Raw genomic sequence first — 21,493 nt, forward strand, 5'->3', positions numbered from 1 at the left:
TAGACACATGCACAATACAGGATAATTGTCGGTAAAAAAACAGGTTATATAACTACATACTCTCTTGAAAACAAACATCTTGAACAGGGGTGAATAGTATGAACAGGGATACTTGACAGACTTCTATCACAAGGCGTGAGCTGCGTAACAAGAAGATATTCAAGCTTAATTCTCAAAAATATTTATATAATCTGTAATATATTTATATCCTAAAGTATCAGTAAATATATAATCTTTAAAATACCCTTACTAGTATTTTAGACGGGCTGTTACAAGAGCAACTGGCCCAGTCCCAGAACTAAAGGATATAAATCTCGATCTGGATGAGATTGAGTGGATCTCCTATTCCTGTCTGGATCATCTAGCTGCTCCAGATATGTGAAGACCTATCTACAAAGAGCAACCCCTCCAATCCCAGGATGGTATAGCACCTGATATCCTGGAGTATCTCATTCATATCTAGATATCCCGTCCTCATAGATCCTCGTTGTCAAAGTAGGAGATAAGTCTAGGACATCCTGGTCCTCTTAAACATTCTCTCGGGTAGTCCAGAGAGGCCGGTATGAGAGTATTTAAACTAGCTAGACTGAAGTAGAACCTCATTGTCTTAGATTTATTACTTTCGTTGTATCTCCAGTCGACCTCTAATTAGGCTCAGCTAGAATATATAGAGTAGTTGAATTATCTGGAGATTGACTCTATACCTCCAGTGAACCATAAAGGGAGGCTCTCCTAGAGTATCTAGAGTAGTGGATGATGAGAATGAGACTGTTCGAGCTGCTCTTGATCTCCAGTGTCTTTGTTCATAGATCAAGCTTGAGTATCTAGAATCCCATTGGAAATCTCTTTGTTCATAGTGTACTATCTAGCCTTAGTGAACCTCTCACTAAGCTCAGTTCTAACATCCAGAGTAGTCGAACTAGTTGTAGATTTACTCTGCATCTCCAGCGAACCTATAGGGGGGCTCTTCTGGAGTATCTAGAGTAGTTGAACCATCTGTAGATTTACTCCATACCATACCTCTAGTAAATCTATAGAGAGGCTCTCCTAGGGTATCTAGAGTAGTTGAACTCAGTGTGTATCCGAACCTCCCAGAGGAAGGGTGTCAGCAGAGCTTTCTAAGCCTGTTGAGAGAAAGGGCGCTATGTGCTTTGTACTTGTATAGAAGTCTAGATAGCAAGGACATAGTAATAAAGATGAATACAGAAGGAATACAGAAACTCAAAACATCAGGGATGAAGTACATGCTGATACAGGTTTTAAAGGGGGAACAGAGCCTTCAATAGATTTTAAATCAAATACTATAAACTGGTTTTTCACCCTCAAAATGTAAACTGGATTACTCATGGCAGACCTCTGACAATGATAGGCAAAGGACACACTCCCCGTGTTTTAAAGCAATGGGACAGCCTGCTTAGCAAGTTATTTTTACATCTAAATCACCTTGAACCTAGCCGAATGCAGTTAAGGCTAGGAGGTCTTTTAATTTCTTTCTAAATTACTGCAAGACACTGATACATGTAATGCAGCTGACAAAGGGAAGTTCTCATTACAACAATGTCAGCAATAAACCTGCATAGATGGCCGATATCAAAAACAACTGGAATAAATACAGAAACTCAAGAGCTGATATTGAAATACTACAAATTGCCTGATCAGCATCTCGAAACTGCATATTAACCACCCTAGGGGGGGGGAGGGGTATGCAGCTAATTGAATGAGCAAAACAGGACAGCCAAGAAACAAGAAGATTGGAAAAATGATTATCTGCATTCTGCATTAAATACATGTATCAAATAATTTGTTTCATAAAAAAAATTAAAAATAAATAAATTGATAAAGTTAAAAGAGTAGTTGAACTATCTGTAGATTTACTCTATACTTGCTTCAAGAGTATGAGATGACTCCACAATATCCAGAGTAGTTGAACTAACTGTAGGTTTACTCTATACCTCAAGTGAACCTACAGGGAGGATCTCCTAAAGTATCTAGAGTAGTTGAACTATCTGTAAGCTTATTATATAACTCTAGTGAACCTATAGGGAGGCTCTCCTAAAGTATCTAGAGTAGTTGATGATGAGAATGAGGCCATCCAACCTCTGGTAGTCCTTGTAAGATATATCATCCTGAGCACTGCCAATGAAGTACAAGTCCCCAGGCCCTGATTAGAAAACAGTGGAGCTAAGCTCTAACGTGTGTTCTATCTGAGATCTTGGAGTGTACTGATCCTATTCTCTGGGTCAGAGTCAGACAAATGGTTAAAGGCTTTTGCATCAAGTCATTCATCTAAATATTACACCATGCTTTAAATACAACACTGTTTTTATTGTTGCAAACAATAAATTTTTATAGGTTAAATAAATGGATACCCAAATAGGCAATCAGAAAGTTTATTTATTTGTTTAACATTTTGTTTAATGTGCTTCAGAACATATTACTCTCCAACAGCAGTTTGGAGGCTTTTTAGTTTAAAACAAACAGACAGTGTTTTTACAATTACTTTTGTATATTTGTTTCCCGAGCTAATCTGTTAAAGGTTGATTGGAAGTACCACTAAGCCTCAGACTCTCTTGGATCAAATCTACTTCTTTTAGACTCTCTCCTCAAACGTAACAGTGTTATGGTTGGTGATGATACAGTTCAATCTAGGATAGATTGACTGATATTATTTTATTTTTTAACAAAGTGTACATTTACACAAGATAATAGGAAATTAAAGATTTATCATATATTCGAACAACAAACAAATATACATTTTCGTTAATACAAGGATAAAATCCAGACATTTAAAAGCTCATAAAAAAACTGCGATAATCTCAATAACTCAAAACTCAGTTTATTTCTAAGATTCCAAGGAAACAATGTGATAAAATAATAGACAAGCTCATTCTAAAGGTATGATAATATATATAATGCCTAATTAATACCTTAATGCGTGGTAAGCAAATCACAATTTGGTATATCACAACTGAATATCAAACTGAGCATACAGTGAGCGGGGGAAGGCAGGCGGCCATGAGCAACCACTGTTTCCCCTTCCGTACCACATATTAGCTTTTTTCTCTTCCGGCAGCCATGAGCCACCACTATTTCCCCTTCCGTACCACCACATTTGACTCTTCCGGGCAAAACTACTTTTTTAAATGGTATATTTAGGGCCTTTAAAGTGTGATTTTCAAAAATCCAGCCGCGTCATGCAATACATATATTTTTAGATCTCAATATTTCAGTGTTAATATGTAATAAGGATGATTTCTCTTAATGTAAACTGTAAAACTTTTTTTTTNTTCAAAATCCACAAAATTTTTTCATGAAGTCCGCGAAATTTTTTGTTTTTGTTTAACAATTTACCGAGAGAACATGTTCACAATTTAGATAGAAGATGATACAAATAATAATAATATAATATTTTTTACAGATTACATAAATTAATTTAGGAAGATTAAAGCTAAAAGGTAGGTAGCCTTTTATTTGGTAAAATTTGTTAATGCCATGAACAATTGGGAAATCAAAATCAAATCCAATTTAAACCATAATTTGATATATTTCTTAAAATCTCTAAATATGCCTATGACTGCATGAAAACATGATTTTTCTCTGTTTATGGCACTCAGGTTTAGCCATGAATGCATATTGAGTAGGAATGGGCACTTTTGGTTGTTGTTTGAAAAAATTTTAAACAACCATTTTTAGAATTTGTCGTTTTGGAAAAAAATCATTTTCTGTTCAAAACGAAAAAAAAATATTTTTATCGTTTCAGTTTTGAAACAAAAAACGATATTTTATAGTTTTTCGTTTTGAAACGAAAAAGAATATTTTTTTGTTATCTGTTTAAAATGAAAAACAATCATCAATCTTTTTCAGTTTTCTGTTTCAAAATGGAAAACAATTTTTTTGTTTTGTTTTCTGTTAAAAAAACGTAAAACAAATGTTGATGAACTTTTTACTCTAAAGTCAAAAAACTAAAGAATGTAATAATACAATAAAAAATGCGGGAAATCAAAATGGTCGTGATAAATATGGAAGATATAGCTTAAAGTTGCAGTTTAAGTTAAGCCAGAAGTGGTGCCGGGCAGCACTTAAGCTGGAATTTTTTGTTCTTTAGTTTTAGACTTATAGAAGAATTATTTAACCATCTCATCCCTTGATTTATATTAATAAAGATATTGAGACAAGCATAGTAAACAAAAGCATACTAGTTAAAAAGTTTTATTGGAAACATGCCAATTTCTCATTTAGACGATTTTCCAATATTTTGAAAATGGACCACTAACAGATTAAGTTGGTCATTGTTTTTATCCATGTTTGTAGAACATTGAATCTGTTAATTGGCTTTCAGATATTTTAAATAATTCAGAATTTTATTCTTAGTATATTTATTTTGACTCTGACATAAGAAACAGGGTTTCCTATAAAATATAACACCAGAAATTTTTAAATTTTAATGGGCTGAAGGTTAAAAGGGAGTGTTAGCGATAAATGAAAGGGGGTATAGTCTTACGTCAAAAAATAAGAGCTTTTGATCGCTTCTAATCTTACTTCTATCTGATGAGTCTATAAAGAGAAATTTGATAAAAACAACTCATGAAAGTGAAAATGAACATTCAGAAAGTTGCAAGATTCAACTCAGACTGTATAATAATCAATTTAATTCATATATAGTTAATATTTCATAATATTTTTGATTTTTTTTTTTTATATATATATTTCACTGGTGCTGGATTTTCGAACATTCCTGGAAAATATGAAAATATTGTCTTCATTATTAAAAGTCCTCGAAACAGGAATAAATGTTTTCAAAATTAATCAGATCATAAAAAAAGTATTATAAAATGTCAGCTATAAACAAATGCGTCAAAAAATGATCAATGATTATTGGTCGTAATATCTGAATTGTTGTTGCATTGTATTTGCATGGACGATACTTTCTTCGGTATGAGTCGTTTTTAACAATTTTCTCCTGAAACAGATAGAAGTAAGATTACTAGCATTCAAAAGCGTTTTTTTTTCACCGTAAGCCTATACCCCCTTTCATGTTTCAGGAACACTCCCTTTTAATTCGGTCCTAAACCTTACAATTTTTCAAGTTTTCGTTTTTTAAGCAAAAACATTTTTTTTCGTTTTCCTTTTTGAGAATCGTTTTAGGGTTTTTTAAAACGATTTTAAAATTTCAAAACAATCGTTTTGAAAAAAATTGTTTCGTTTATAAACAAAATTATTTTTTTAATTTTTTAATGATGAAAAACAAACCAATATTATTTTCCAGATTTTATAACCTGCAATTATTAACATACTTTCAGATATACATGATTTTAAGGTAGAAATCCAGTTAGGTATTGAATCTAGGAATTGTTTTAATATAATCTTAAATTTGTTTGTGTTCTGTTTAACTAACTATACACTATTGAAAAAGCTCAGACTGAACGAGATCAAAGGAGAAAATAAAATATATGCAATATTACTGTACCAGTTTTGTACTTTCATATGAAAAGCTAAATTATCAAGTTATAAATTTGAAACATTAAACATCATATAAATCTTAAATGAAATTTACTTATTTTAGACGTGTAAGATGTATACCTGTATGTCCACAATCTTCTTCTCCAAATGATGTAATTCCCACCAAAAAATATCTATGAACGAAACAGCTGTTGTAAATTTTTTTTATAAAAAAATGATAATTTATGTTTTATTAAAATGGAGGAAGAGCATTGGTTAACGTATAAAATGCATTTTTTTGCTGAAAAATAGGTGATTTTTTTTATAAACATAGATATTTTTCTTAAAAAAGTATACGAATTTCTTGGAAAAATCTTTTAAAAAAATAAAATATTTAGCAAGAAATTCAACCCTACAAACTACAAACTATAAACGGAGACAGACATAAAGGAGCATCAATCTTGATCCTCATATCATCTGTTTTACCATAATCCTTTTTTTTGATCCAAACATTCCCTGTAAATAAGCAAAGATTGTGCATACATATATTCATCTTAAATCATATATATTGTTATGGATTATTATGTAAATAAGAACATCACATTAGTTACTGTTAAAATATGATAATCTAATCCTTATTCATTGGGAGGATCTCTGAGGGAGTAGGCAATACTGTTCAACTTTACCTTCACCAAGATGTTGTTCAACCCATCATCCTCGTCACTTGCAGAGGCTGACCTCCTGATGCGCTCGTTCATGTGACTACGCAGATTTCTAACTTGATCGAATAGAGGAATAAGGACTTCCTCTACTTTAGAGTCCGGTAAACCTTTCCCAGAGGTTGCTTTGGGGGATCCCAAATACTCCAATTACATTAAGGCTCTTCTTCATCCTCTTCAAGTGGAGGCCGGACTCCATCAGTCTCAGAGTCTGTTTCATCTAGCCACTGTTTAATCTCATCATCATTGGGTTCTACATAACTGGTTGATATTGATGGCTCAGCCTTGGGTCATCAGAGGACTATTCATCAGACTCTAAACCTGGTATTCTACTATCCTTGGCCTTGTCTTCCTCAGTCACAATAGGAGTGATGTGGCAGCTGATCAATGGAGCAAGATCAATGGAATTAATATCTTCATCATCTGAAGATCCAATGTTATCAGGATTCCTGAAGATAAACCTCGGACTGCTCATGTTTACTGAGAGCACTCGTATGCTATATGTAGCACAGGACCCAAAACCGTATGTATACAAGAGACTTGTGTCTACTGCTTCAGTCGGGTGTTTCTGTGTATTGCCTTGTTCGCAGCAATCCTTGGGTCGCATCAAAGGGACTGTTCTATAGTCCCAGATGCAACAGGAAATTCAATTGAAAGTTTCCCTTTCCATTTAAAAAATGATTCAGTCATTTATTAAATTTAAATCTGGGTATTTTACAAATGCGCAAACATGATAACAATTATATTTACCTATCAGTGGTATCATCAGATATTATCAGTCCACCACCACTAAACAACATTTTTGCTTGATATTAAAAAAAAATTATTTTCTTGCTTAAAAGATTTAGGAACCAATGAGTGAAAGAGATTTCCCATTTAAGTCAGAATTTTTAATAAAGGTGAAACAGCTCTTTTTTATTATGTAAGAGCCCCCACCCCCTGTGAAACCTACAATACCCCCCTTCAAATACTTTCAGTTAAGGACCTGGACACATTTTATGTGATAATTTGGCTTTAGAGTTTATATAGAGTGTAAAAAGGTGCAAAATAAAAAAGCCCAAATTCCGAAAAACGAAAAAAATGTCAAAATAAAACTAAAATATCAAGTTATTATTTCAGGGTTAGGTTTGGTCACAGACTATGCAGACTGCTTTTACAGGGTGGGCTATGTAGGCCTATAGATGACCCAACATGACATGCTACATTTTTACAAGGTTATTAGAATGCTATATCACTGCCACTTGTTGCATATAATACCCATTCAGGGGTTAAGTTTTACAATTTTTAAAGAAATACTCCAATTTAAAACATGAAACATAAAATTGATGAATTCAGTCATTTTTGAAAATTTTGTGTTTTGTATCCAAAGGATCCTTAAATATCGATCCTGAATACAGATTTTTGCCAATTGGCTGTGTACAAAACTTGTACACAATAGAATATGCTGTGGAAAATATCATATGTTTCAATTGATCTCTGTAAATCTCTTATCTCTGGGTTAGGTTAAGACTGTTTCTTTGTAGTAATATTTTTCTGAAAAGTTAGCCATGCCAAAAGTCATTTCTCCAGTGTTTAGCAAGCTGTAGACAAGAAAAAATATTTTTAGAATTCCTAAATCAAAGTGAAGATATTTATTTTTATAACTTGAACACTGATTACGCTATAACCGTGCCAAGTATACTTAATGAAATGAAAGTTTAAGTGAAATGTATTTTAACTTCTAGCTGCGGCGCTGGGCCCCCTAGCCTGTCCTAGCCAGTCCCTGAAATAATACATCCCTTTTAATAGCAATTTTCTGGTAATTGTTCAACTAAACCAAAAAAAAGAACAGTTTTATTTATTAGTTTTTTAAAATTTAATATTTTGAATGTTTGTTTTTTCTCAGATTATATATTCCATATGAAGTTTAGACATGTAAAACCTAGGATGATCATTTTAGGAAAGTTTTTGAGAGTTTGAGTGTTTGTAATAAAGGTTTTCTTAATGAGCCAGCTGTGAGCCATTAAGAGCCAGGAGCTGCCGACCATAGCAGTGTTGAATGGGATATAATGTTCAATCAGATCCTGTTCATGTTATGACTATGTCCTAGTAACTATTAATTGCTGTAAATATTACATTGAAATCAAAATTTGCTTCATTTTTTGTCCCCTACCACTGTAGATGAATACAGATACAGCAAGCTGTCCTGCAATGCTTCCGTCAGACTTCGGAAAACTGACTTTGAGAAATTTCAACAGAAAAGTTTCGAAAAAATTCGAACATTACTGTCTTTTTTCACATAAAAAGTGGATTTTTTGTAACATTGGAGGTTTTGTAATTTTGCGTTTTGTTGAATTGGGGGTTAGGTAACATTGGTCGTTTTGTAATTTGGCATTTTGTAATTGGGCGTATTGTTGCATTAGGTATTTTGTTGCATCTGCGTTTTGTAATAATTGGCTTTTTGTTTTTGGGCGTTTTGTTATTGAGTGTTTTGTACCCACTCCTTTTGAAGTAATGCAATGAAAAGGTGAGAAGAAAGTTTTACTTCTTTTATGTATCTAAAAATTAAGCAAAAATTGAGTATAATATTGTTAGTTCCCTGTCTCCTGAGCAGGTGTCTGCCAAGCGTTGATTGCCTATTGGGTTTCCTGAAGAAAATTGTTTTAAAATTATTTTCATGACCTTCATTTTATGCAGAATCATATTTTAAATCATATTAATACTATGCCAATTATTCCTGTGCATCTAATGTTTTTATATCCCAAGCCTTAGGGGAAGTCCCATAAAAAACACAAACAGATAACAGTCATGAAAATTGACATTGATAGTTTAATGTAACTTCAATTAAATCTAAGTCTACATGAGATTAACATGTTTCTAATGTTATTCTATTTTGTATTTAATATTACTTTATAGCATATATGAGATTAACATTCTTCCCATCCCTACCTTCTTATCCTGCAATATCAATGAAAATAAAAAGAACAATGCAGTTTATATTATTCTGATACTTGGGGAAGCCATCTATTTTGCCCTACTGTTATGTCCCCCACATGTGTGAAGCGGTCGATAACGATCGCTCGAAAAAGCTGCCAAAATTATACTAAAACAATAATTTAAACCATTAAAATGTGAATTATATAAAAAGTAATTACTTTAGACGTATTTTTTTGAACAAAAATCACGAAAATGTTAACTTTGTAAAAAAGTGGAGGGGGTCTCACATTTTTTTCTTATTTTTGCGTATCCTCTCAATACCTGCCAAGATCTCCACTGAATAAAAACAAAAACAAGCAAAAATATGCTTGAACTTGGTTTCTGGGTTTTCAAGTTACGCAAAACTTAAAAAAACAAATTAATTTGTAAACCGATAAGGGGGTAATGGGTGACTAAAGTGAGCGGGCGATATCGACCACTTCGTACATAGATGGTTAAACAAGTATTTATAATTGTTATTATTTTGAAAATATAATTTCATGGTTTGTTTTGAAACAAATAATCTTAAAAACTAATTTTCAAAACAAAAAAAGATGGTTTGAAAATTGTTCGATCCATACAGAGTCTTGAAAGTCATAAATAAATTATCCTCCTGTCTACACTTGGTAACTAGCTTTATTGGGGTACATTTTTAATTAAACTTTATTTACCTAATTTTTAAACTAATGAATAAATTTTTTCTGTTCTTATTTGTCATTATTTTATTGATTAATTTTTAAAAATGTTAATTCATATTTTGGTGTCTCAGTCTATAAACTTTGTTAAAAGTTAAACATCAAGATGATTACCTAATGCACACAGTTGGTTTCCTCTAAACAAATCAGTGTTTACAATGCATTCATTTATTTTTAGCTGATGCTCTGGAGAATATGGAATAGAACAATTTTTGATTTTATTCAATGATTTTTAAAATTAGAACATGTAAGTGGATGTTTAGTTACTGATTTTAAGTAGAGATTGGCATTGTTTTTTGAACAAACAAATTTTTTAAAAACGAACAAAATTTATGTTGAAAATGGTGAATCTCAGAAAAAAATTTGAGTGGATACAAAACGCCCAAAAACAAAATGTCCAATAAAAAAGTATAAAAACAAAACACTCAAATCAATGAACACCCAAGATAACAAAAAGCCAAAATTTACAAAATGTCCAAAGTTACAAATTTTCCAAAGCTACAAATTGTCCAAAGCTATAAAATGTCCAAAATTAGAAAATGTCAAAATTGTGAAATGTCCGAAATTACATAATGTCGAAATTTACAAAACTTCTAAGGTCTGTCCTAGCCGCAGCACCTGGTTCAAAAATTGTCTTAACCCGACCTAACCCTGAAATAATGCATACATTTTAACTATTTTTGGGTTCAGTTGAACTATTTTTATGTTCATATGAACACAAAATTGTATTATTTTAGAAATAGGTTATGTTAAGACGGTTCCTGGGCCAAGCACTGTGGCGAGGACAGGCTGTAATTATATCTTATGTTACTGAACCGTGTGTTAAAATCTTACTAACTGTTATTATTAATTAATAATTAAAAGTTTTTTAACTTAGGACATTTTGTATCTTTGGTTATTTTGTAAGTTTGAACATTTTGTAACTTAGACATTTTGTTACGTGGGCTTTTTGTTGTTTTGGACATTTTGTAACATTGGACATTTTGAAATCTTGGGTGTTTTGTTTTTGGGTGTTATGATTTGGGGGTTTAGTTATTGGACATTTTGTTTTTTTTGGCGTTTTGTATCCACTCCAAACAACTTGAATCATCAAGAAAAATGAAAAATCGACCGTTTTTTAAAAACGAACAGAAAAATCAAAAATTTACAATTGTTTGAGCAAGCTTCAAAATTAAGTAAACGAAAAAATTATCCTAAAGATTTTTTAAAAAGAAAATTTTTAATGAACAAACAATTCTTTTTAACAAACTTTTAAGAAACGATATTTTTTTTTCTGAATATTTTTTTTAAAAAGACTCTTATTTATTACTTAACGACCGATTTTACTGAAAAAAAAACAATAATTTTACAGAACCAATGATTTCAGTGAGAAAATGAACCAAATAGATGAAAAATGAAAGATAATTTTGAGAACAAACTACATTAATTTTATGTTGAACGATTGAAAAAACGAAATGGGTCCTTCACAAACAATGAACTTAAGAAATTCAAAATACCAAACAGGCCCATATGTAAATTTTAGAAGCAGTCTATACTCTATATGATGTGAAATGTATAAAACTAATTTAATATTAGTTTGATTAAATGAAGGATGTAAGTACACCTCTGAAAAATGCGAGTACACCCTTGAAGGATGTGAGTACACTCCTGAAGGATGTGAGACAGTGAGTACACCTCTGAAGATGTGAGTACCCCTCTAAAGGATGGAGTACACTCCTGAAGGATGCGAGTACCCCTCTGAAGGATGCAAGTAACCCCCTGAAGGATGCAAGTAACCCCCTAAAGGATGCGAGTAACCCTCTGAAGGATGCGAATACCCCTCTGAAGGATGCAAGTAACCCCCTGAAGAATGCAAGTACCTCTCTGAAGGATGTGGGTACCCCTCTGAAGAATCCAAGTACCCCTCTGAAGAATCCAAGTAACCCCCTGAAGGATGAGAGTACCCCCCGAAAGGATGTGAGTACCCCTTTGAAGGATGCAAGTACCCCCCTGAAGGATGGTATTACCCCTCTGAAGGATGAGGGTACCCCCCTGAAGGATGCAAGTACCCCTCTGAAGGGTGCAAGTACCCCCCTGAAGGATGTGAGTACCACTCTGAAGGGTGCAAGTACCCCTCTGAAGGATGTAAGTACACCCCTTAAGGATGATAGTAACCCCCTGAGGGATGTGGAACCCTCTAGGAGACCAGAAAAGAAACAATAAACTCTTCTCTACTTTTAAACCAAAGCTGCACCTGGAAGAAAGCAGGGCGGCACCTAAAGAATACAAGGTAACCCCTGAAAATTATGAACTAGCCCCTTCAGGACATAAGGCCTCCCTTTCTATCCTGCTCAACTTTCCATAATCCTCAATTAGATAAAATTGAATCTAAACCTATGCAGGAATCTAACCATGAACCAAATATCCATGACCAACATCCAATCTCTGAATCCCCTGACCAACCTCCTCCTACCAGATGGTGTAGTAAATCCTGTGTTTGTGTATTGCTTGTATAAGTTCTGTATGATTTGCCCATCAAGAACATGGACTGGGCAGGTTCCAACGTTCTCTAACCTTTCTGTTAACAGTTAGTTCTAACCATTAAAAGAGTAAAATTTCAAGTAGCTGTTAATTTTAAAGTTAAGAACGGCAAGTCCGTTTGTTAACAGCATTTACAGTTTTTTTGAAATTACGTTAGTTTTAAATTTTATCTATGGTGTCTACCCAAAAATGTCAACAACCAGTTAAAGAAATTTGTCTCAAATACTAGAAATTTGTCTCAAATACTAGAAATTTGTCTCAAATTCTATAAATTTGTCTCCAATACTAGCTGACCAGCTGAGGCCAATTCTGTCTCTCGCCTTCCTGGATTCAAGCATCAGAAACCCAGGACTAGGAGGAGAAGAAGATAGAGAATTATGGACATGCAAGATGTACCTCTAAGGATGTGAGGTCTCCCTTGCAGGCTGTAGGACCCCCCCAGTTTGGGGAGAGATCCCAACCATAGGTAGCAGGACCCCCCATGTGTGAGAGTACCCAACCACAGGTAGCTGGACTGTGCCAGGTGAATGAGAGTTTCAAACCACAAGTAGTAGGATCACCCAAGGTGGGTGAGAGGTCCCAACCCCAGGTAGCTGGACCCCCCAAATGGATGACGGGTAGTGAGACCCCCCTGGTAGATTGGAGTTTTCAACCCCCCGGGTAGATTGGAGTGTTCAACCCCCCCTGTCAGATGAGATGTCCCAAATGTCCTAAGTCCCTCAAGAGAATGAAAGAAATCCAGCACTGACTGTAGAGACCTCCTTGATGGAGGAGAGAGTCTGCAGGAAATGGTTTAGGCGCAATGACACAAATTACCCAAATCTTCCTCTCCTTTAATTTCTTTTACTCCCTCCTCCAATATATCTCAGTTAGACGGTGAAAATGAACCTGCAAAGCGAACCTAAGCCAGAACAGAGTCAGACCATGAATCTTATATCTGAACCCATTCCACCTGAGCTTGAACCAGCGCCTGGCCTGAATCCTCCACTCAATATTGTAAATCCTACGTTCGGATTTTGTCAATATACTACATGTTCAATATGTCCCAATAAAACCAAGGAAAAAATTGGAAATTATGATGCCTGTTTTCCTAGTACGGATAAATCAATACCAGGATGTAAACATATACACTGGCATAATAAGAATAGACACTTTTTTACAGCTAGTGAATGTAAAAAATCTAAATTGTGGTAAAATTTCTTTGCAATAATTGTATTGCAATAAACATTTAGATTTAAAAATAGATTTATGTAAATTATTTGTAATGATAGTTTTTTTTTTTAGTAAAGGCTGTTTATTTTTGAATGGGTATTGTCACTTGTTAATTAATTGCATGGACTGGTTTGTTTCCTTAAGTTCCACTCATCACACCTCTCTGTTGTGATTTGGACATTTGCTTTCTGAAGTCTTGTTGTTGGAGTCCCAAGTCTAAATATAGATATTTTTTTCGTCTGTCATTGATTTTTAATTTTTCACCTGCCTTTCTCTAACATTTATTTTTATTTTTTACAACAAGTTATTGGAGATTTAGCAAGACCATATTGAAACCCCAGGTTTCTGATAATAACACCAAGCTTATCATTTGAGACCCCAATTTTTTCATCAGAATCTAGGGATGGGCAACATTTTTATGAACAAAAAACAAATGATTTATAATTGTTCGAACAAACTTAAAAAATACATTACATGTTATAGATATGTAACCCCCTCCCTCTGTGGTATTAAGGGCAGAGGAGAGGTTGGTTAATGGTTAATGGTTAAGGTTAATGACCTAATATTTTTTCTATTTATTTCAACTTACTTTTTTAATCCGAACCCTATAATAAATGCAGTCTTTCCAATTACTAAACAGTTAACCATAAAATATAAAGATTCTGCTTTCTAATAATATTTAGAATATATATATGTTTTGTCAAATTTTTCAAAAAGAATAAAAAATGGCATTAATAAAGCATTATGTAAGTATTGTTTAAGTAATGATGGTTTTTCCTGATGGTTTAGGTGCGTATGGATAGCAGATAGGATTGATGGTTAAGTAGCATTCTAATTCCACGTAGGTCTTCAAAGTAAGAACAGCCAAATCATGTCCTGAATTCATAGAGCTAATGTTTATTGAACTCTTTAAGTTTTAAACTCAGTTTAGGGGGGTATGAAAATCTAAAAAAAGTTTAGTAAACTGCTGTTACTGCAGACTAAACAGACGGCTCATACTCACTTGTTACATTCAGGGGTTAAGTTTTTCAACTTTTAAAGAAATACTTTAATTTTAAACATAAAACATAACATTTTTGAATTTTGTCTATTTATGTTTCATATCATAAAGGATCCTTAAATATCCCTGAATACAGATGTTTGCTGATCGGTCGTGTGCAGTACTTGTACTGCTGTGGAAAATATTGCATAGGTTTCAATCGATCAAAATTGTTTAAAACATAAAATTCTGCTATTAGAAGTCAGTCGGTTTTTATACCCCAAAAATGCGTAAATTTTGCGAAAAAACAAATGCAGAAAAAAATGTGTGGAAAACTTTCCAAATCGCAAGGGAAAGAAAAATTGGAATGATATATACTTTGGAGAAAAAACTCAGCGGAAGCGGTTGAGATCTAGCCTAGACTCTATGCAGTCTAGAATAAGAAGTTCAACTTTTTTTCTCAAATTTAAGATTTGTTCATCCACTAAATTTGTATTTTATTGTTCTATTTTTATAAAATTTTCATTAGTTCAACCGCTGAGATAATACATTTTCTTGCTTTAAACAGTGGTTTTAAAATTTTTCAGCAATTTTTTTTATGAACTGCTGTGTTTCTGATTTTCAACATCTTTTTGCTTTTTCTTGAAATATGTTTTTGCTTTTAACCGCTATGTTTAAGTTTTTAAATACTTTTTTTGACTTCAAACACTTAAAATTGTCAACAACTTTTTGTGTTTAACCACTGAAAAATATATTTTTTTTAAAGTCTTTTAGATTTCAACTGCTGTGTTGAAGATATTAAATATTTTTTTTTGCTTTCAACTGATGGTTTTAAGATTTTTCGGCAAATTTTTTCTTTCAACTGCTGGCAAACAGTTTAATATGAAAAACTGTTCTTTTAACAGCTGGGTTTTGGATTCTAAACAACTTTAGCTTTCATCTGTCGGAAGAATTGGAAAGTTATTTATAAAAAATGTTTCTCTTTCAATTGCTGAGTTGTAGATTTTTAATTGCTTTTGCTTTCAACCAATGAAAGTTTTCATGAAATAAATTTTAGGCTTTTAAGATTTTAAAGATTTTTCAGCAACTTTATTGCTTTCAGCAACTGGAAAAGTTTCTCTTGAAAAATTGTACAAAAAGAATTTGCAAAAAAAAGTTGGTCAGCCCATTGCTGATTTGCTTTGGGTAAACATACATGGACAGACTGAAATATAGTTGTATTGTATACATACATGGAGTTCACTTCATTAAAAAATTTTTAAGGAAAAGAAATGAATTAAAACTTTTAATGTGTAGCAGATATTTTCATGTAGTAAAAATTTTTTTGAGCAATCAATTATTGCAGCTGAAACACTATAGTTTTGTTCGTAATTTTCTTTTATGAAAGGATTTTGGGATAAATTTGTGACAGAGATTGTTGATCTGTTGATATTGATGAGCAATGTTTAAGTTTGGCCTAAGTCAGTATAAAAGTAGTATTAGATACATCAAACTATTGAAAAATTGGGACAAGGAATTCTTAGCACAGATTTTACATGTTGTATGTCGATTTATAGGTAATTGGGCAAAAGGAATTCATTTCTGGGGTAAAAATAAATATTAGAGCATTCTGACCGGCGCACTAGTTGCCGGCAGTTACATTATGGGTTATCTTAGCACAGATTTTACATGTTTAATGTGGATTTATAGGTAATTGGGCAAGATGAATTAATTTCTGAGGTCAACATAAATATTGGAGCATTCTGACCAGCGCCCTAGTTGCCGGCAGATACATTATGGGTCATGTTGTATGTCGATTTATAGGTAATTGGGCACATTTTGCCAAATTATGTAACAAGGCTTTATGCAGCCTAGCATGGGTTATCAGTTTATTTAGTATTAGTAATCAATAAATCATTACATTATATATGCTTTGCAAAAAAATTGTTTGTTTATTTGTGAGCATTCATATCAGGTGCAGCCAGGGGCGTATTCAGGAATATGTGAAATTTTGTTTTATTTTGTGGGGTTTCTCTGCACCCGTTGGGGCCTAAAAACAACCTTAATCTTAATTACCTTGTGTGATTCCATCCATCACCCAACCTAAAATAAATTAAATATAGAAATACAAAATATAAATTAATATGATACATTTATAACCAGAGTAAAAGTACAATAGCAGTTATACCCATATATCTTTATGGAGTATGGCATTTACCACACATAAACTTATACCCATATTAGAATGATTTGAAGTACTTGGTAATGTCGACCAAATTTAGAGCAATTCTTGAAAATCCCCAGAGAAAAGTTTTTTAGAACCAATTTCTGGGAATTTCCTGGCAACCATTCCCAATATTTTCTCCAGAATTTCTCAGGAACATCTTGAGAAAGTCTTAGAATATTACTGAGTAAAGTTGCTAACCAATCCATTTTTTAAGCCTAATAGCAGTAAGCATCTTATCCCACAACAGGCTGGGGGGAGTTTATACAGGGCGGTAAAAATAAGGATGCAAAGAAAGCAGATTTTTTTAGAGCAGAGATGAAATAAGGAAACCACAGAGACACCTATTTGGAGAAAAAAAAACTTGAAAAAACTGTAACTTGGGTGACCAAGTTCTGAGAATTTTTCGCAGAAATATTTCTCAAAATTAAGTCTCTTATTTAGTTTCCCAAAAAGTCTCTGAAATTGGAAACAATTTTGAAGAATTACTTGAGAATTTCAGAAGAATCAGTCACAAGAATGTTTTACGAGAAATTCTGCAGAAATTTTAGAAAATTCATTACTTTTGTTACTTGGGCAATAACATACCCAATATAGTAACTTGTTGTGCTAATTTAGTTAACTATATCTTTAGGTACTTCCAGCTTATCTTTTATCTGGTAGAAAATCCTCCTACCTGGATGAATATCAAGTTTTTCAAGATTCCTCAGTTTTCCATAGCCTAAAAAGAGATCATTTAGATGAGAGATACATGATCCAACAACATGTAAAACTAAATATTTTAAATTATATATATTATATAATATATATTTTTTTTGCTAATTATTATTCTACTGAAAAGAAATCAAATAAAACTGCAATAATGGCGTAAACAAATGTTGCTGAAAATGTTTTCTTTCCAATGTGATCAAAAAAAGCCAAGAAGTATTTGATTTAGAACTGTATTTATGTCTGCTATTTAATCTAATGCTGCATTTTCTATGGCCGGGTGTATAATTCATCTTTATAGGCCAATTTGCCTTACTAGTTAATCTTAAAAAGTTGCAAAATTATCTGTTGGAAAAATGTATAAAATAAAATAAGACCTTTTGAAACATCAATTGTCCTGTACCAACCTAGTGTATATTTAAGAGCTTTTTTTAGGGCCTGCTGTAAATTTCCTCTCAATAGTATGATTTACATAACTTGAAAATGCACTCTAAGAAATTTCAAATTTTCATTTAACAAAATTTGTTGGAGCACCAGCATCAAATTTTGTTGAATGAAAATTTGAAATTTTTTAGAGTGTGCTCAACTTCTTAACTTTTCCAACTACTTCTAATGATGCCTAGGGTTGTTAATCGTTTTTTAAACTGATAAAAAATTATTGTTTTTTGAATCTTATTTATTTTCAAAAAAGGATATAATCTATCAGCAGCTTTCTAAAAATGTATAACTAACTTTGTTAAATCAAAAAAGGAACTGTTACAGATGTAGTGCATTTTTATTGCAAAATCTGTGCAAATTGTTTCCAAAAAGAGGTTCGCTGATTTCAGCTTTCTAAAAAGCTATTGATCATTAGGATTGGATCAATTTTAGTTGTATTATAAGCAAATTTATTCTAGGAGGCAAAACAGACTTATTCAGGCAGAAGACCTGGACCCTAAGACAGTTTTCAATAAATTACATTTTTTCCCAAGATTTTTGCATTTCACTTCTCTAACCTTAATAGTTTTTAGCTGTGTAAAAATAGGGTTGGAGTTGGCCCCTCCCCCTTGCAATAGAAATAAGATTAAGAAGCATAAGCATAGTTTGTGATATTGTACAAAACTGACCTGACTTGCTGGAATCAGTGACCCCCAAGTAAACTTGTACATCATGTACTCCAAACCTGTTACATGTTTTGTTAACATTCATAATTCAAGTTTGAGAATTTTATTTGTAGGTTTTAAGGTCCTTTTGTTAAATAAAGTATGTCAAATTCAGATTCCTAACTGCCTCCAGAGAAAGCGAACCTATCTTATGTGGTTCAAGAATTACAATTGGGGGAGCACTGTGTATAGTTGCGCATCTTGTATCCTGCAGGGGAAGCAAGGAATATACATAGATTAAACAAGGAAACTGAAAGAAGCGGTTTAGCCCTTGATGGGTAAACAAGTCATGCACAATGAAGCAGTTTTTTACTTGACCGGCTGTGAGGGCTGAACTGCTTTGAAAGATTCCTCTCAAGAGAGCTTTACAGGGCTTACAACTTCCCATTTTGCATAAGTGGTGCATTTATGGGTTTCCTTAATTAATGGAGGGAAATCTCCAATGTCAAGCTGTACACTGTCATATTTTTGACAGCGAATATAGACAACTGTTGCTGAGAGTTCAATCCAGAGTTCAGAAAAAAGATGAGAAAGTCAGGGATGGGAAATGCTCTATGCTAAATTCCTTGAGATGGTCATCATTTTTGTAAACAAACATAATTTTTGTCATTCAGAAAAAAGAACGATCTGGATGAACAACTTGATCATTCAAAGAAATGAAAAAAACGATATTTTTTTAAAACTAACAAATAAAACAAAACTAAAGGATTTATAACTTTCAATTGATCTTGATGAATGATTTCTACAGCAAAATTTTGCATGGTATAACACAGCATATATGTAAACTATGGACAGGGCTAAGAAATCTTTTAAAACATTACTTTTCGGCAAATTGGACAATTACGGAAATGCCTAACACTTAACACTTACTGCTTAATATAAAACTAAAGCTGAGAAAAATTGCGATAGGAATAGAAAGTTCTATTTATTTATTAACAGAGATTTTGTTGAAATTTAGAGTTTAAAGAGTTAAATATCTTCTTATCACAAGTTTCTTAGGCTAAGAGTTTGAGACTATAAAAAAATTTTAACATGTGTTTCCTAATACAGTCCGAATTGGTGCAGTCTTCGTCATTGTCATGAAAACAGTGGGCCGCTGATTTTCAATAAAACAAACATTATGATGATGTGTTGATTACATTAACCCTATTTTGATTGTTACGTCATTTATTATTGTGACACAAATCTATGCAAAACAATTGCAAATTGGCAAAAATTGAAATATTTATTGCAAAATTTAATCATTTAGCAAAAAATGCACAAAACTAAAATTGTGCAAAATACAACAAATGCTATAGTTTTTCCCATTTTTTGGATATTTTTTTTCAACCCTTCCTATACTATAGAAGTGGGTCTAATTTTTTTTTTACAATGAGCTGGCCTTGAAAAATTCAAATCTATACCTACTCTCAGACCTTTTTTAAAAAAAAACACCCAGTTGGATTTGGATTAACAAAAATTTTCTTTATTGTTAGGAGAAATTCTTTCATTTTGTATGTATTATTTAATCTACTCAAAGTATTTAAAATTGTTCAAAATTATTGATATTGTGTTCAAAACTCTAAATATCTTGTTCAGAATTTTCAATATTTTATTCAAAATTATATATATTTTGTTCAAAATTATAAATATTTTGGTAAAAATTATTAATATTTTGTTAAAAATTATAAATATTTACAAATTTGTTTTATTTCCTGATAGTACATGGCGTTTAGTGATAAGTACACCTCCACAATGACGATTCGTTCCTAAAATTACAAGGAAGGAAGTTTCAAAAGTGTTAGATTTACGCACACTTGTAAATTCAAACTTTTTTTGTACATGCACATTCTTTTCTAACAAAGAACCAACCTTGAGACCTAGGCCAAGCAGGAGGATTTAAGGAGAAAATTACACTGAAAACTGTTAAAAAATAATTGCTTTTTTGGCTAATATGTCACAAATTTGCCTCTAATCTAGGGTTTTCCAGTTGTAATTATGTTGCGAGTAATTACATTTAATTATGTGTAGCTCTTTCTTTCACTTACGCAGGAGCAACGCAAAATTACATGTTTATTATACAAAAGAAAGTCTAGTTTTCTGTAATTAAGGCATAATTACGCAAAATTACATAACCTTTCCCAAATTAGTAAAGTACATATTAATTCTCAGAAATGAATATAGCAGAAAAATGTGTGTAAGTAAATGAAATTTACATTAACATAGTATTGGATGAAATTTCTGATTAACCTGAGTGACAGTACTTTACTAGTAAGTTAGTTTTTTACTTAAATTTAAAAGTTAATACTTCAAAATTTCACAAAATTAGGTTGTAATTTACACAAAATTTTAACTTTTCTAATAAGGCGCAACAATAGCAAAAATGTTTGCAAAGTTAATTTGTAGAAATTCTACTAATTTTGCATAATGATAGTAAAATTTTACGAAATTACATTTTTTAAATTAAGCAATATCACGCCGTAATTTTGCGAAATTTAAGTTTCGCTAATTACGCAAAATTGTGCTGTAATTTTGGGAAATTACTTTGTAGAAATTACACGAAATTATGTTGTACTTTGGATTGTTCTTGATAAGAGTGAACAGTCCCTTGAATACAACGGGATACCAGGGATCAGTACAACCCGAGCCGTAGCAGTAGACACAAGTCTCCTGCACAATACCGCTCTGGGTCCTGTGCTACATACAGCGCACAGACAGCATACAGAGGGAATCTTTCTGGACGAGTCACAGTAGAAGAAGATGAACCGGGTTCCCATTATNAGGTGTAGAGAGATTCATGAACTATACACAGCAGTTATAATAAAAAAATTGTTGATGAGTTCCAATCTAAAATTTAAGTAAAATTATCTACACTCATTATATTGCCTACGTTGATAATTAACCTGCTAAAAAATGTGTTCCAAAAATGATAGAATGCGTTT

At 32.5% G+C, this 21,493-nt stretch overlaps 1 protein-coding gene across 1 annotated transcript; it reads right to left on the reverse strand.

Moving 5' to 3' along the window:
* Nucleotides 1-5,554: 5,554 nt before the first annotated feature.
* Nucleotides 5,555-20,477, reverse strand: LOC111711706 (transmembrane protease serine 12). Its single transcript, XM_023486122.1, has 13 exons — nt 20,424-20,477; nt 20,272-20,320; nt 19,614-19,673; nt 18,537-18,592; nt 17,399-17,443; nt 16,575-16,601; nt 14,318-14,416; nt 14,130-14,172; nt 13,679-13,756; nt 9,923-9,945; nt 8,737-8,785; nt 6,909-6,947; nt 5,555-5,633 (listed from the first exon to the last, which is right to left on the reverse strand). Exons 6-13 carry the CDS (start codon nt 16,591-16,593, stop codon nt 5,555-5,557), a joined length of 429 nt encoding a protein of 142 aa, XP_023341890.1. The 5' UTR covers nt 16,594-16,601; nt 17,399-17,443; nt 18,537-18,592; nt 19,614-19,673; nt 20,272-20,320; nt 20,424-20,477.
* Nucleotides 20,478-21,493: the final 1,016 nt, after the last annotated feature.

This window comes from Eurytemora carolleeae, unplaced genomic scaffold (genome assembly GCF_000591075.1).
Source record: "Eurytemora carolleeae unplaced genomic scaffold, Eaff_2.0 scaffold1196, whole genome shotgun sequence".
Lineage (NCBI taxonomy): Eukaryota > Metazoa > Arthropoda > Copepoda > Calanoida > Temoridae > Eurytemora > Eurytemora carolleeae.